Genomic DNA, 17,512 nt, shown 5'->3' on the forward strand with positions numbered 1-17,512 from the left:
GTAGTGTCATGCTGAGAGGAGTCCGCATCATCGTTGCCGTCCTCGTCGGAATCTCCAAGCTGGGTACTGACACCTGTAACTGAAGATGCGATCTCGATATCAGGCAGGGTCTGATACCAAGGATTTCCCTTGTCGTCATCCAACCACTCACGCACTTCGTCCACATCAACATTGTCCCCATGCGCACGTAGACGTGCATGGAAGTCATCCACGTCGAGACCTAGGAAATCGTGCTCCACATCCGTTCTGAGAAGCAGATGAGACCAACCATTTTCTAGAGTCTTGACAGGGACTTCCTTCCATGCACTGGCCCAGTTGTAAATGGCTGACCTGATGATGTAGCGGCGAAGGTTTTCCAAAGTCCGCTGGCCTCGCGTGTCCTGTCCCTCCCTGTGTTTGTCCTCGTCCTTGAGAACAACCATCACCTCGTCCAGGAACTTCCGTCGGTATAGCCGCTTCGTTGCCACGATCACTCCTTGGTCCATTGGTTGGATGAGAGCAGTAGTATTAGGTGGCAGAAACATGCACCTAATGCGGCCAATCTCAGCCACCAAGTCCTTGTCGCACGGGTGGGCAGGTGCATTGTCAAGGAGGAGGAGGGCCTTTAGCTGGTTGCATGGGATTCCCAGTTTCTCCGTCTGGTAATGTATGACCTCCTTGACGAAATGGCGGTGGAACCAGTCTTTGAAGATGTGGCCTGTGAACCATGCCTTCAAGGAATGGTACCAGATGACAGGAAGGACATCAATCACCCCACGAAGACACCGAGGCTGCTTTGCACAGCCAACAATAACGGGCTTAAGCTGGTGCATGCCATTAGCATTAGCACAACACGAAGCAGATATCCTTTGCTTGGAGAGCTTGCAGCCAGGTACACACTTCTCCGTCTCCTCAGCTAGAGTGTTTGTAGGCAAAGAGCGATAGAATAAACCTGTTTGGTCAGCGTTCTAAACTTGACCAAGGGTGAGGCCCTCCCTGTCGATCAAGCCCTTCACCTTGTGCCAAAACTCCTCTACTCCATCCTCGTTAGCATCCAAAGCTTCTCCATGAGACTTACAGATGGTAAGGCCATGCCATAACTTAAACGCGAAGAGCCAACCCTCGGATGCCTTGAAGTCTAGGGCATCGTGAAGCCTTGCGAACTTCTCAGCAGCGGCCTTCAGCTCCGTACCACGTACCATCACACCAGCAGCACGTTGCTGTCGATACCAAATCAACTTGGAGCGGTCGACTTCAGCAAACTTGGGAGTAAACATCATCTTCCTCTCCACGTTGCGTTTGCTTTTCGACAAGAAGTCAGCCATGTACTGCATGAGTTTGTCTCGGGATCTTGATATCAAACAAAGTAGATCGGGCCAGGTTGAACTCACGAAGGATGCATGATGAAGACTATCCCGCATCTACTTTCTCCAATATCTCCCTCTTCTTCTCCAGAGTCAAAACCACTCTCTTCCTCTTCTCAGGCAGCGGGGCCATCATCACACACACGAAGGAGAGGCACGAGAGCAGCAGGAGTGCCTGCAGCAGGTAAGGCACCACCACAAAAGCAAGCACGTGGGCAGCCATGACGACGAGTACACTCACGACAAGAGACGGGCGGAAAGTGGGGAGGATACAGGGGCGCTCTAGCGGACGTCGGAGGAATGACGCACCAAAACAAAGCTGTCCCGCGCTGCGCGCACCAAGTTCAAATTACAGGCAGGAAAAAGTCTGATTTTTTTCGAATTTTTTGCGGTTTTTGGACCATTTTGGGAATATTGGATCCCGGGATGATTATGTTCGGTAAGTGGGGATGTCCGGAAAGTGGGCATCCGGATAGTACAGGGATTACTGTACAATGGAATCGCCTAATTTGCGTATCTGTAAGCCACGGATTTGTAATGTGCGGTACTTTGCCTAACCAGTTCCTGTTGTTTTTATTCCGCGGAAAAACTTGAAAATTACGGTTCCTAGGTTCCAAAGTGGCTCATTTCTGAGGAGATTTATAATATCTGGGCATCCATGATACATTCCACGGCTGCTAGCCAGTCACAGACAACCTAGACCCAGCAGCCAATCACAGCCCGGCCCTGGTGGCAAGTGTGCACACTACAGCCACCATGTTTTGTTTACCTCTTGTCCCGCCAACTATGTGTGTTCCCCCATGAGTTCTGAGTGCTACTTGGCCTTTTTTTTTTTTCTTTTTCTTTTTTTTTTTTTTTTTCAAGGTTACCTCTCCCTGGGCTCTGTTATGGACAGCCCCAACCCCCCAAGGTGACATTCGACCCAGTTGGGGTCCAAGAAGAAGATTTCTCTCAGTTAAATACAGTAATCCCTGTACTATCCAGATGCCCACTTTCCGGACATCCCCACTTACCGGACATAATCGTCCCGGGATCCAAAATTCCCAAAATGGTCTGAAAACCGAAAAAAAATTGAAAAAAATCTGACTTTTCCTGGCCATAATTTGAACTTGGCGCACGCGGCGCGGGACAGCTTTGTTTTGGTGCGTCATTCCTCCGACATCCGCTAGAGCGCCCCTGCATCCTCCCCACTTTCCGCCCGTTTCTTGTCGTGAGTATACACTCATCGTCATGGCTGCCCACGTGCTCGCTTTTGTGGTGGTGCCTTACATGCTGCAGGCACTCCTGCTGTTCTCGTGCCTCTCCTTCGTGTGTGTGATGATGGCCCCGCTGCCTGAGAAGAGGAAGAGAGTGGTTTTGACTCTGGAGAAGAAGAGGAAGATATTGGAGAAAGTAGATGCGGGATGGTCTTCGTCACACATCCTTCATGAGTTCAACCAGGCCCGATCTACTTTGTTTGATATCGAGATCCCGAGACAAACTCATGCGGTACACGGCTGACTTCTCGTCGAAAAGCAAATGCGACTTGGAGAGGAAGATGATGTTTACTCCCAAGTTTGCTGAAGTCTACCGCTCCACGTCGATTTGGTATCGACATCAACGTGCTGCTGGTGTGATGGTACGTGGTATGGAGCTGAAGGCTGTTGCTGAGAAGTTCACAAGGCTTCACGACGCCCTAGACTTCAAGGCATCCGAGGGTTGGCTCTTTGCGTTCAAGTTAAGACATGGTCTTACCAACCGTAAGTCTCACGGCAAAGCTTTGGACGCTAACAAGGATGGAGTAGAGGAGTTTTGGCACAAGGTGAAGGGCTTGATCGACAGGATGGGCCTCACTCTTGGTCAAGTCTACAATGCTGACTAAACTGGTTTATTCTATCGCTCTTTGCCTATAAACACTCTAGCCGAGGAGACAGAGAAGCGTGTGCCTGGCCGCAAGCTCTCCAAACAAAGGATATCTGCTTTGTGTTGTGCTAATGCTAATGGCATGCACCGGCTTAAGCCCATTATTGTTGGCCGTGCAAAGCAGCCTCGGTGTCTTCGTGGGGTGATGGATGTTCTTCCTGTCGTCTGGTACCGTTCCTTGAAGGCATGGTTCACTGGCCATATCTTCAAAGACTGGTTCCACCGCCATTTCATCAAGGAGGTCATACATTACCAGACAGAGAAACTGGGAATCCCATGCGACCGAGTAAAGGCCCTCCTTCTCCTTGACAATGCACCTGCCCACCCGTGCGACAAGGACTTGGTGGCTGAGATTGGCCACATTAGGTGCATGTTTCTGCCACCTAATACTACTGCTCTCATCCAACCAATGGACCAAGGAGTGATCGTGGCAATGAAGCGGCTATACCGACGGAAGTTCCTGGATGAGGTGATGGTTGTTCTCAAGGACAAGGACGAACACAGGGAGGGACGGGACACGCGAGGCCAGCGGACTTTGGAAAACCTTCGCCGCTACATCATCAAGTCTGCCATTTACAACTGGGCCAGTGCATGGGAGGAAGTCCCTGTCAAGACTCTAGAAAATGGTTGGTCTCATCTGCTTCTCGGAACAGATGTGGAGCACGATTTCCTAGGTTTCGAAGTGGATGACTTCCATGCACGTCTACGTGCGCATGGGGACGATGTTGATGTGGACGAAGTGCGTGAGTGGTTGGATGACGACGAGGGCGATCCTGGGTATCAGACCCTTTCTGATATCGAGATCGCATCTTCAGTTGCAGGTGTCAGTACCCAGCTTGAAGATTCCAATGAGGATGGTGACGATGATGCGGACTCCTCTCAGCATGACACTACTTCAGCCACCCCCAAGCTGAGCACGCTCCGGGAACACCTAGAGTTCATTCTGGACTACCTGGAACACCCGGACTGCGACAGGGAGATGGGGTCCTTGGGACTTGTGGAGGAAGTGCGTGCTTTCAGGCAGTGCATCATTAATCGTCAGAATCATCGTTCCTTGCGTCAATCAACGATTGACAGCTTTTTCAGGCCCGTGACCCGCTCTGTGCCCAGGCCTGGCTCCACTCCGTTGCCTCCCCAAGACAGGCCCTCATGCTCCGAGCCACAGCCCAGCACATCAGCCACGGTGGAGTCACCGCTTGACATGAGTTTGCGCCTATCTTCAGAGTCGTCTGCAGTGGGTACGCCATCACCACGACCCAGTGATGCACCCCTAGGTCACCTCCCTGTGCTACTCTCAGACTCTGAGTGATTAAACGGCAAGAACTTCTCCACTAGACTACACGGGAATTTAGTGTTGTGCAGTGAAAGAAAAACAGTGCATACAGTATTGTTAAGAATTTAGAAAGCTGAGTGAAAAGACAAATAATTTTTGGACTAAATTTAACGTAAATTAACTTCAGTGTGTTTTGTTTAGAAAATGGTTTTATGAATGGAAAGACTTAAAGTGCAGAGTGCAACACTTATTAAGTTACAATGGAGCATAAGTAAGACAATAGTGTGCAGTGTAAAGAGAATGGACTTCTGAGTGCGAATGACTAAGTTAAGTGCAAGACTTCATGAATAGTGTACTGCAAGTGCTTCAGGAAATCCTCCTTACTGTCAGAGTCTGAGAGGAGGCAGTTATTCATCGAGATGGCCAGGGACTTGCTGTAAGTACGCAGAATGTTTCATACTGTACTGTAATTTTCCATACTGTACTTGCCTCTAACACCTCATTTCACTCTTTTATGTCCCTTATTGGTGTGAATATGTAGTGTCTTAGGTGCTATGCATGTGCAGTAGGGAGGTGTTTTTCTGAGTTAGGCTAGGTTAGGGTCCATAACTACCAGTCCAGGAGCCAGGGACTTGTAAGTACCCAGAATGTTTAATATTGTATAAACCTACTTCAAAAACCTGATTTTATGGTTCTTTTGCATTTATTTCATTCTTTTATGTCCCTTATTGGTGTGATTTGGGTCTTAAATAGGTGCAATGCATGTCCAGAGGGAGTTGTATAGATGTTTTTCTGAGTTAGGGTCCATAAGTACAAGTCAAGGAGGTTGGTGCCCACTATCCGGTCAGGACCACTTTCTGGGCATGCCTTTGGCTCTATTACATCGGATAGTGGAGGGGATTACTATGCATTGAATAATTCTAAGATTGTCTGTTTGTGTATGCTGTTGGCTGTTTAGGTGTAGGTAGGGTGCTGTTGGGGGTTCCATGAGGGTCCAGACTAAATATCCTTTTTTCCCATTGGTTCTTAACTTTGTAAACCAATTTCATGATCCACGGGTAGGTACCAGTCTCTAACTGCCACGGATTAGGTGACTCCACTGTATTGTACAACCATGGGGACATCACACAACCATGTCACAAGCCCACATTGATCGTGAACCATTCACTTACAGTAGATGCCCGTTTACACATGCCTCACTACTATCATAAAAACTCTTGACAGCACCTAGCAGCTTACCATCTGCACCGTACATGCATAAAACTTTCCACAAGCCTTCTCTGTGTACTTTGTCGTATGCATTTTCCAGATCCATAAATGCCATAAACACCTTTAAATCCTTCTCACAAGCCTTCTCCACTATCTGTCTCACTGCAAATATTTGATCCTCACATCTTCTGCCACACCTAAAGTCACCCTGTTCATCATCCACTAGGACTTCTGATGTCTCTCATACTTTCTCTATAATAATTTTTCCTTATATCTTCCCTACAATACTCAATAAACTTATGCCATGATAATTTTTGCACTCACTTCGCTCTTTTATTTTTGTACGGGGGTACAATCATAGCCTTTTTCCATTCTGCTGGCACAGTTTCACTCATCCATGCCATCTTACTTATCTCCAACAAGCACTTCATTCTGCTCTCTCCATTACACTTAATCATCTCTGCATACACTTCATCAGCCCTAGCTGCTTTCCCATTTTTCAACTGCTTCGTAGCATTCTTCACCTGTGCGAGTGTCATGTTTCCAGGCACTGCATCCCGTCTCTGCACACCCCCAAAACCAGTCATGTTAACAATTGTTTTATTTTCCCCATTCTCATTCATCAGACTTTCACAATATTCTTTCCATCTGCCCCTAACTTCATCACTATTGGTTAATAATCTACCACTTTACATCCTTCACATTTTCACATTTCTTTCTGCTGTCACTTCTATATTTCCACACCTCATTCCAGAATTACTACCTACTTTCAGAGTAGTTTGCACTCATTTTTCTTCCTAGCTCATCATTTACTTCCTTCTTTTTCCTCTTCACTAGTCTTTTTACGTGCTTCTTGCTCTCAGTATCTTCAGTTCTTATTTCAATTGAACCTCTGTCCTGTAACCACTCTAGCCACTTTTTCCTTTTTTCTTCCACTGCTTTCTTAACCCCTTCATCCCACCACGCCGTACCTTTCTTCTTTGTTGTTACTCTTTGCCACGCCACACACCATTTTAGCATTCCTGAATAAGCAATCCCCATATGCATTCCACAAGCTGTCTAGATCCATTTCACTCCAATTCACTGATTCCAACTCCTCCCCTGCTTTGGTCCTGTATTCATCTGCCATTTCTTTGATCCTCGGCTTCTCTACCTTGTCTTTCTCCCTGACTGCTCCTCTCTCTCCTGGTCCACCTCACTCCTTTCAGCTTGATCTTGCACACCACAGTCATATGATCTGACAGACCTCCACATCGGCCTCTCACGGCCCTCGTATCAGCAACCATTCCCAGCATCGACCTCTCTGTAAGCATGTAATCAATCAGGCTCCTTTCAATACGATCTCTGTTCCTTCTATACTGTGTACAAGTACAGTATATTTATGTGCATCTTTATGTTTGAAATACAGGTTACAAATGCACATCCTCCTTTCCTGACACATATCCTTCTGCCACATCCCATTTTCATTTTCTCGTGGTACTCCATTACAACCCATCATGTCATCCTCAGGACCAGTGCCTCCTCTTCCATTCATATTGCCCATTACGATCATTTTATAGCTCATGGACACATCTCCCACTGCTTCATCCAGCTCATCCCAAAACCTGTCTTTCTCACTCCCATCACCACATGGTGCAAACGCTACAATCACTGCCACTTTCACCTTCTCAGACTTGAACCTGATGTACATACATCTAGAATTGACACATTTATAACTGCTCATTCCACTCTGCCATACCTCATTCATCAACAAAGCAACTCCTTCCTTGCATCTTCCTTGTCCATTCATGCCTGATCTTACACATTTCACGTCTTCCCACTCCTCCACTTTACACCTTTTCATCTTTGTTTCACACAGTGCCATCACGACATATCTCGCACTCTTGAACACATTCACCACTTGTACCCTCTAGCTCTCCTCGTTCACACCTCTCACATTCCACATGGCCATGTGAATCTTCCCATTTGGTTAGGGCCCTGGGCAGGTATTGGGCCCTCCAAGGCCCTCCAAAACGTTTGTCATGATTAAATGATTTTAGATAGGGGAATCAGGGGAACACTTAATCCGGCCAAAAACCCCAGTTATATGGTTACCATCCAGTGTAGTAAATGGTTTTCTGGGTATAGGAAACCATTTGGCCTGTCACTTAGTGTAGAGACCATAAGGCATCCTTACTCTGAGTGAGTGGATGACTGGTGCCCTCACCTACTCATATTGTAGTAATTTCACTGAGCATGCTGTTGATACTTGTGGTTTTGTGCCTTCTCCCTCCTTGTTTGTTGGACCCTGTCTCACCCCATCTGTAGGTGAGGAAAAAAGGGGGAGAGAGGCAGGATGGCAGCAATTGAAATGTTGTAATATGCACTAGTGCTATAGATATTTTGTTATGATCATAGCAACTTCTTTCAACTCAGATGGTCCAGTACTGATCCACACCACATCGGGTGACTTACTACGGTCCCTGGAAGCACCTGAAGGATTCCGCTCTCCAGAGAATGTAGCGTTGTCTCGTGAGGGCCTCATTGTCATTAACTATGACCGTGGCCATGTGGCAGCATACACCATGAATGGCAAGCGGCTCAGACATGAATCTCACAATGATAATATTCAGGTTGGTATTAGAAATGATGCCTGGTGGTTTAGTGTGTTAAGGCATTCCAGCTGGATGTATCTTATTAGGATTTGCATCATAGGGTTGGTTCAGGTGTACAATATATATTTTTGTCCAAGGGTGAGCAGCTGGTCAGTGTTGTCCTGTATGTCTGAGTTGAGTAGCCAAACACTGGGCCTTTCTGCTTCTGATGCCGGTAAAGTAATGAGTGTGCCATCCTTTGTAGTCCACTGTAGGACTGGACCCCTCCATTATGGAGGTCTGAAGCCAAAACCCTCCCATGATGCCTTGGGTCATGTAAGGAAAGGGATTGATAAACAGGTAGACAGTGCAGGTATTAGAACTGAATGTAGTTAGGGGGGGAAGGCAGGAAGAGGAGGCTGTTGAACATGTATTTATTATTAATGTAGTTTTTCATATTTCAGTAGATCATATCCTGTATGTGTGCCTATATTTTTGTGTATCCTTTGGTGACCAGTCTCGGATGCCATCCCAGGTAACTATCAAAAACATTAAATCTCTCTATCACTGTTTATCATTTTTTCAAGTGATCATTTCAGGTTTCTCTCACTTAAGTGGGTGGACTCAAAGTCTTCTTGTCTCATTAACTCTTCTCCTCTTACTAGCTCCCTTCAACCTCTGTCTCTTCACTGCACTGTTGCATCTTTATCTCTTTTCTATCGCCACTTCAATGGTCATTGCTCCTCTGAACTGTCTGCTTGCATCCCTCCACCTCTACGATGGGTGCATAGCACCCGTCTAGCAACAAACTCTCATCCCTTTTCTGTCCAGCTCTCTAATGCAAGAGTTAACCATTACTCCCAGTCCTTCATGTGTGCAAGAGGTCAACTCTGGAACTGTCTCCCTCTGTCTGTATTTCCTTCTTCCTATGATCTCCAGTCTTTCAAATTCAGTGTGTCCAGGCATCTCGAAATGAACGGATCTTGAATTTGGCTCTCTTTTGTATTGTTTTTGTTTTTTTCTTGGAAGGACCTGTTTGCGGGTTCCTAGCCTTTGGTTCCTTCTTCCTCTTTTAAAATAAAAAGTAGCGTTTCTTCCATTTGATTCATGCCTCAACCCTGTAACAGTATTAAAACATCAATGTAAGCAATAACAACATAACAAGGAATAACAGAGTTAAAACATCAGTGTTAACATCAGCAGGCAGTCCAATAATGCCCCTTGGAAGGGGAAGGAGGTCCAAGGTGAGGCTACTGTAGGCCTGAACATTTACACTTGTAACATAACAAGCTTAGTCCTGTTAGGGTTTGAGGATGGGTAGTTCATCCATCTGCCTGGGAGTTTCACGTTGGTTCAACTTCTTATTTTAATTTTGTAAGTATAATGGCAGATTCATTTAACCCCTTAAACGCGGCTGTGTACGGCCGATCCCCCCGCTGTGGCGGGGTTGTAGCGGGGTCTGAGTACCTGTGGGAAAATATTTGCCAAAAATCAGAGATTAACCCTAGAACATTAAAATTTTTATGGCATATAGTACTTACATTCAGCTTTCTCCTGAGACACATGTTCAGCCTTCGTGGACTACCAAAGGACTTGTGAAGACTTGCAAAGTTGGGTAACTAAGTCTTCACTTTCACACCTCCAGAAACCCGGTTTTCTTTCTACCACAGCCTCAATCTGTCACAGTACACTTTATACAACAACGTACAGGTTGTTTGGAATCCGTATTTGTACAATAAGCACTGAAAATAAGGCTATAATGAACGGAGCGCACGGCCGACATGCAGCGCGGCGGCGATCTTCCCGTCACTGAAGACACATTTCCCTCTTCACGGCTAAAAACACGTATACTACATTATTTTCCTTCATAGTACTTCGCAAACGTTCGCTTGTCACTATTACGGCCATAAAAATCACTGTCACTGCCAGTATTGTGAATCGGGAATGAGGAAGACCACCGCGGCGCGAGTTTATTCAGCCTTATGGCAGGCACTTTATTCTCGCTCCGGTCGGCCACTCGCACTTCATTTCTATCGCTCACTTTCACTCTAGCTGTCCGTTTTTTGCCTTATTCATCAGTGTCACTGTCCATTGTTATAAAAATAATATTTTCTACACCACAAACTGTCACTGTCAGATCATAGAATAGGAACATATGCTTTCAACTTCTTACACTGGAGTGACTGTCACTCGCAATACTTATATTATTACTATGTACAATTATTTACACCCAAAAACACTGTCACTGTCAGTGCTTTTACAAGTACATACACTAATTTACACTCATCAGACTGTCACTGTCAGTACGTAAAAGAAAACTAAACACTAGTATCACTGTCACTCTCAGTATTATTTCCAAGAATCTTACCCTTATTTTCAATATCTAGTCAGGCTGTGGTAGTCAAAGAAACACGGGTAAGCACAGAGGGGAATTTTGCACTCTTTGCACTGCAAGGAGGTGCGCCTAAATGTTCTGTCCTGCCTGGTAGTGTGGCTGCACACATGACACCTCCTCAGTGCTTTTCCCCTCTTGGCAGTGGCAGGCAGTGGCTCCAGGCGGTGTCGCTGAAGGTAGTCCTGACACTGTAGGCGGTCTGGAGGTGTCTGAGGGTGGCGTTTGGGACCTGATGCAAGTACCTGCCCATAACGCTGAAGCAGCTGGTAGACACAAGTCTTACAAAATCTTCAGAGAGAGTAGTTTGCTGGCTTCCTGTTCTTGATTTTATACAGGATGAAGGCGTTCAGCAAGCACATATCAATCAAGTGCAAGAACACCTTCCTGTACTAATGACGATTCCTCCTCAGGCAGTCTATCTCTCCGATCATCATGTCAGACTTGTCCACCAGCCGCATATTGACGTTGTAGTCAATGACAGCATCAGGCTTCATCACAGGCTCGCCAGTCCTTCTGTCGACCTTCCCTGTGGCCAGCATTTCCCCCTTGTGTACTGTGGTGAGCATATTCACGACTTATCATGCCACCTGATCGCAAGCATCTTGTCAGTTTTCTTCAGGTGCACGTCTCCCCGCTTTGATTTTTCAGCCCCGGGGAAGGCAGGGTAGTGTGCCCTATTGCTCCTGTCAGTGCCACAGGATCCGACGCCGTGTTCAGAAAGGTACTTGGCGTGTTTAGGAGCTGTATAGTAATTGTCCGTATACAGGACATGATTCTCGCCAAAGTACTTTTCCAACAGCACTTTCACCACAGAACCAGAGAATCCAAGGGGGTCAGTCTTGTCCAAATCGACATTGCTGGCGGTGTAAATCACGAAGTCTAAGATGAACCCCGTCTTGCAGTCGCACAGCATGAAAAACTTGATTCCAAAGCGGTGCCGTTTGCTTGGAATATACTGCACAAACCAAAGATGGCCCCTGAACAAAACCAAGGACTCGTCAATCACCACTTTCTTGAAAGGGCGCAGGAACCTCGTAAACTTATCCTTGATCAAGTTCAGGATTCCCCTCACTTTCCATAATGGGTCAGTTCGGGAAGGCTCATCATTGTTCGCGAAGTGAAGGTAAGTCATGAGCTGCCTAAAACGATCGCGGCTCATGTATTTATTGAAGATTGGTGTGGGGCAAAGATCGTCTGAACTCCAGTATTCCTCCAGCTTATGTTTCCAATTGTGGGGCATCAATAACATCAACCCAATAAATACAAAGAGTTCCCTGATCGTTAGAGGCACCCATGCTGCCATCTGCGACGTGGATGGCGTTGCCGCCTCACCTTCTCCTTCACGAACTGCAGCAGATTGCCCCTCGTACCTGTTCGTCTCGGTACAAATCTGCTCCATTACCTCGTTGTCAAGGAAGGCCAACAGGTAGTCCAAGCATTCACCATCCTCTTGGACAGGGAAGTCAGCCTGAACTCCACACCCACTGTCATCAAAGGGCAGATCTTCCGGCACAAAATCTGAGCCCTCTGACCACACGAAGGCATCAAGAGTGCCCTGCCTAGGCTGGGAGGTGCTGGGGGCGGCGGGGGGTGAGGCAGGTCGTGTGGGAGTGGGTGAGGCAGGTAGTGAGACAGTGCGTGAGGCAGAGGCTGTCCTAGGTCGTGTTGGTGTAGTGGCGGTGGTGGTGGGGAGATTATCAGAGGGTTCAAGGTCACTTGCGGTGGCGTGACTGGCGAGTTGCCTAGTGCGAGTAACCTTATGAGCTAGCCTTACACTAGGGGACAAAGTTCTAGCCCTACTACCACGAACACTGGGCCTACGGAAACCTCTACTACGTAAAGTCGACTGTCTACTTCCCTTCCGAGGTGGTGAAGGCGACTCTGAAGACTCAGGAGACAGGGCAGCTGAAGAGGAGGACGAGAGAATGGGGCTGGGAGTGCGTGGCGGGGTGGCGTGACGTGGCGTAAGGGACAATGGCTGTGAACCGGGGTCACCACTCCTTTTCCTCTTGGCCCCCTTTCCATATTCTAAGCCCCTTTTCACAGGAGCCTTGCCTGTTGAGGTGCTTGGCACAGAAACAGTCACTTCTGGCACCTTGGACTCAGCACTCGATTGCGTGTCCGACTCTGCCAGGCTTGACCAAACACTGACGTCACTCCCATAATCCATGGACGCTTTCAATAATTCACTGGCTATTGCAGAGTCACTCAGTCCCTTAGCAGTTCCTGGTAAGGTTTTGAATGGGGTGGAGGTCACAAAACCCTTTTTCAGAGGGCTGGAAGGCACAGACTCGGAATAGCTTGAATTAGACATGGTGTCACCTTGGAATATTCGCGTGGACTGACGCTAAACAGGGGCAAACCGCGAAAAAATCCTAGTGTGACAACTGGGGAAACAAGCGTTTCCAAATAGCATAAAGTGCTTGCAAGAGGAAGGCGCAGATTGACACGTATGAGCCGTCCGCGCGCTGCCATATCGCACGACGAGGGAGGGCCGCGCATCGGTGCGTGGGTGGGTAAAAAAAATGAAACTTGGCAACAACCGAGGTCAGTAGTACAAAGGTCAAGTGTGCTAAACGTAGCTCAAGGGTGGCGGTACTGATAGACAATACCAGCTGGAGCCTGCTTGCCCGCGGTTATTCAAAATTAACTCAAATCGCAAACGCGACGATCCGCCGTTATGTCCTTTGGGCCGACCATCGCAAAAGCGATGATCCGCATTTAAGGGGTTAATGCATGCAAACATCCCCACTATAAAAAAATATTTCTTATATATAAAATGTATAGTACAGCATGTGATAACTTAGTTTTAAAAAATAAAATAAAATATTCTTGCAGTGTGTGATCTTGAGCCGTGATGGAGAATACATGATGACCGGAGGGGACAAGGGCATTGTGGAGGTGTGGCGAACCTTCTCACTTGCACTGCTCTATGCCTTCCCCACCTGTGACTCAGCTATCCGTTCCCTCGCACTCTCACATGACCAGCGGTGAGCACTCTACAATAGGCTCTCAAGTGGACATGTGTTGATGCACATTTAGATAGGCTAGTGTCAAGATGAATTTTTGTAGGTAGAGACAGTAGGTTAATTATGTATGAGTCTGGGGGTAATAGCAGTCAGATAGATTATTTTCTGGTTAGGAGGGCCAACAGGAGGTTAGTGAGGGATGTTAAAGGTATAGGAAGTGAGGAGTGTGTGCAGCAGCACAAACTACTGATTTGTGATATGGTGCTTAAAGAAGAAGTGATGAAAAAGAGGACTTATGAACCTAGGAGGAAAATATTGAAGCTGAAAAACCAAGTAGTAAGGGATGCCTTCTATAGCGAGTTGAGGAGAGTGGTGGCTGAACAGGGAGCTGTAGACAGAGGCGTTAATGAACAATACAGAGCCCTCAAGAACAATCTCTTGAGAGTTACTGATGTAACATGCAGTTGGACAAGAGGACCACCAAGACATAAAGTAACTTGGTGGTGGGACGAGGGTGTAGAAGCAGCAGTTAAGGAGAAAAGAAGGCTTTTTCGGGAATGGAAGAAGGGTGGTAGCAAAGAGGAATATTTGGCTGCCAAGTGTAGGGCTAGAAGAGAGGTATACAGGGCAAAGTCTGATTCACAGAGACTTTTACTTGATAACCTAAATCATGGGGAAAGGAAAAATATGATAGTTAAGGTGGCAGGTCAGGTGAAGAGGGATAATCGGGATATTATAGGTGAGCAGTGTGTGAAGAATGATGAAGGAAGGGTAGTGGTGAACAGTGAGGATATTAAAGATGCATGGAGAGAGCATTATAACCGGTTGTTGAATGAGGAGTTTGACTGGGACAGAGAAGGTTTGGAGCCAGCAGATCCAGTGTTTGGCCCTTGGCCTTTGATTGATGCTGCTGCTGTGAGTGAGGCAATAGGCAGGATGAAGGTGGGGAAGGCAGTAAGTGTGTCTGGGTTGACTACCAAAATGTTCAAGGCCTCAGGCGATATAGGGGTGAAGTTAGTCACTGACCTGATAAATAGGATTATTTATGAGTGTGTTGTCCCAGATGACTGGGTGAAGAGTGTAATTGTAAATGTGTATAAAGGGAAGGGTGATGCCCTGGAAAGAGGAAATTATAGAGGTATAAAGCTTTTAGATCAGATAATGAAGGTAATGGAGAGAGTTTTAGAAGGTATGATTAGAGAAAGAATGAATATTGATGAGATGCAGTTTGGATTTATGCCAGGTAGGGGGACCACTGATGCCATATTCATTGTTCGACAGCTTCAGGAAAAATATATTGGTAGGAGAAGGGATCTTTATTTTGTTTTTGTTGATTTGGAAAAGGCCTTTGACAGAGTCCCTAGAGAGGTGATGAAGTGGGCAATGAGAAAGCTTGGCTTGGAGGAGTGGCTGGTTAGGGTGGTTATGGCTATGTATGTGGGTGCTCACACCCAGGTAAGAGTGCATGGAGATTTGAGTAATGGGTTTTCCGTGAATGTTGGTGTGCATCAGGGGTCAGTTTTGAGTCCCACGTTGTTATCAAGGTACTTGCAGCCCTTTCACGTGACTTTAGAAACGGACTTCCCTGGGAGTTGTTGTATGCTGATGATTTGGTGTTGATGCAGAGAACGAGAGGGAGGTGGAGGAAAGGTTTAGGAAGTGGAGAGATGGTATGGGGCACAAGGGCTTAAGGGTAAATGCAGATAGAACAATAGTGATGATATCTAGGGTTGGTGGCGGTACTATCAAAGACGAGGGAGAGTGTGCCCATGTGCAGTTTGCCACAAGGGCATGGGAAGTAATTCCATCTTGTGCGGTGCTTGTGATAAATGGGTGCATAAGAGATGTAGTGGTATCGGAGGTAGATTGCGAGATAATGCTGATTTTATGTGTACGGTGTGTCGGGGAGAGCAGGTGGAGATTGTCAGATGTGAAAGAATTGAACTTGCTGGTGAATCTCTTGAGTGTGTGGAAGAGTTTTGTCAGCTGGGAGACATGTTGTGTGCTGGAGGTGGGGCTGGAGCTAGCTCTGTGGCTAGGGTGAGAAGTGGTTGGAAGAAGTTCAGGGAGCTCTTGCCTCTCCTGACATTGAGAGGACTCTCCTTCTCCCTACGTGCTAAGGGGTCTTTGTATGCAGCATGTGTTAGGAGTGTAATGCTGTATGGTTGTGAGACCTGGGCAGTGAAGGAGGAGGATATTCACTGGCTCAGACGTACAGAAATGACAATGATTAGGTGGATGTGTAGTGCGTCCCTGCATCCAAGGTCTGGGGGGGCTGGGTTCATGATGGAAGAGTTGAGAGGTAGGATGGGACTGGAGTGTATTGGTGTTGTGATGAGGAGAGGTAGATTGAGATGGTTTGGACATGTGGAGAGGATGGGGGATGATAATTGCATGAGGAAGGTGAGAAGTGTTAATACTGGGGGTGGGGTTACGAAGGGTAGACTGAGAAAGACATGGGACGAGGTCATTAAGTGTGACCTTAGGGTTAAGGGACTGAACAGGGAAGCTGCAATGGATCGTGCAGCATGGAGGGCCGCCATTAGGTGACCAAGGCCGACGCATGCAAGCATGTTGGAGCCTTTAAAAACGAAACAAAACAAGAGGCATAGTAAGACTTGGCATGATGAAGATTTCTTAAAGCTAGAGAGTCGAGCCAAAGGAGACGTGTGAAGGTAAGGTAGAAGGGAAATTTTAAGGGTAGATTTGAGGAGGACTTGCATAATGTTCAGATTGACAAGGATATTTTGGGGTTCGGTTTAGTAAGGGTAGTTAGGTTGCGAAGCCAAAATTTTGGTATTTTATAACTTTGTTGATATTAACTCGTTTGTATGATGAAGCAATAAGAATCATGTATCCATTCTTGTCAATTTGTATATGAAAATACCAGGCACCTAGAAACTTGGCTTCTAATTTGCCAAGTCTGAGGCGTTCTTTCATTGAAATATGGTTTGGCTTTCCAACTTTGGTGTTTTATATAAATATATAAAATATTACAGTTTGTTATTATCCTTGATTAGTTACCTAATAGAATACCTTCTTTTTTTGTAGATTCCTGATGGCTGGTCTTGCTGCTGGGTCCATAGTGGTGTTCCATATAGACTTCAATCGATGGCACCATGAGTTCCAGCAGCGCTACTAAACTGCCACCACACCATACCACACCACCTTCATACTGCACACACAAATATGGAGGTGATCAGTCAAGTGTAGCAAATCTTAATCTGGTAATAATTTCTTAAAATGAACTACTCCCTGGTAAACAGTTGTAGCTAAAATAGATTATAGGAAAATTGTCTCGGCTACACAGTTAATGAGGCTCAGCCTACCAGATGGCCTCTTGTTCCGGTGTTTTATATAAATATATAAATACTAGTTTCTTATTATGTATTTAGGCTGAAGGGTTATTGAAGGAGTATAATATTCTGTTGTCATAGTTTGGTTTTGAAAGGGACCTGTTGTATACTTGAGGGAAATTAAGGTTTACGATTCCTAAGATTTTCTCAGACTGCTGGCTTGGAAATTAGAGGAAACTAGCTCTTTTAAATGGTTGCTGATTCCTGTGAAGTGTGTAAATTGCTTAATTTTCTGGCATTTTCATAGCCTCCATAGTGGTGTGATCATAGACTTAAAGTCTGGGTGAACTTGGTTAAAAATATTACCCAACAGCTCATTATGCTTATGTGATAGACTGTACTTATATTGCAAAAATTTAGTGTACTGTATAGGACCTAGAATCATTAGTTGCTGATGGGAAGACAACAGTAGCTAAGAATAAGGGGTTAAACATTTGATTCTACCAAAGGCAGACACAGCACTTGCATATTTAATTCCTAGTTGAACAGCAC

At 46.2% G+C, this 17,512-nt stretch overlaps 1 protein-coding gene across 1 annotated transcript in view; it reads left to right on the top strand.

Moving 5' to 3' along the window:
- rg (A kinase anchor protein rugose) overlaps positions 1 to 16,806 on the top strand; it is a 488,645-nt gene extending 471,839 nt beyond the window's left edge. The window contains exons 46-48 of the mRNA XM_080278156.1: positions 8,143 to 8,339; positions 13,534 to 13,685; positions 16,716 to 16,806. Of these exons, the coding sequence (XP_080134282.1) occupies positions 8,143 to 8,339; positions 13,534 to 13,685; positions 16,716 to 16,806 (440 nt within the window). The remainder of the gene's footprint in view (positions 1 to 8,142; positions 8,340 to 13,533; positions 13,686 to 16,715) is intronic.
- Positions 16,807 to 17,512: the final 706 nt, after the last annotated feature.

The sequence above is a fragment of the Coenobita brevimanus genome, chromosome 72 (assembly GCF_032717465.1).
Source record: "Coenobita brevimanus isolate Jiangsu-jjx chromosome 72, ASM3271746v2, whole genome shotgun sequence".
NCBI lineage: Eukaryota > Metazoa > Arthropoda > Malacostraca > Decapoda > Coenobitidae > Coenobita > Coenobita brevimanus.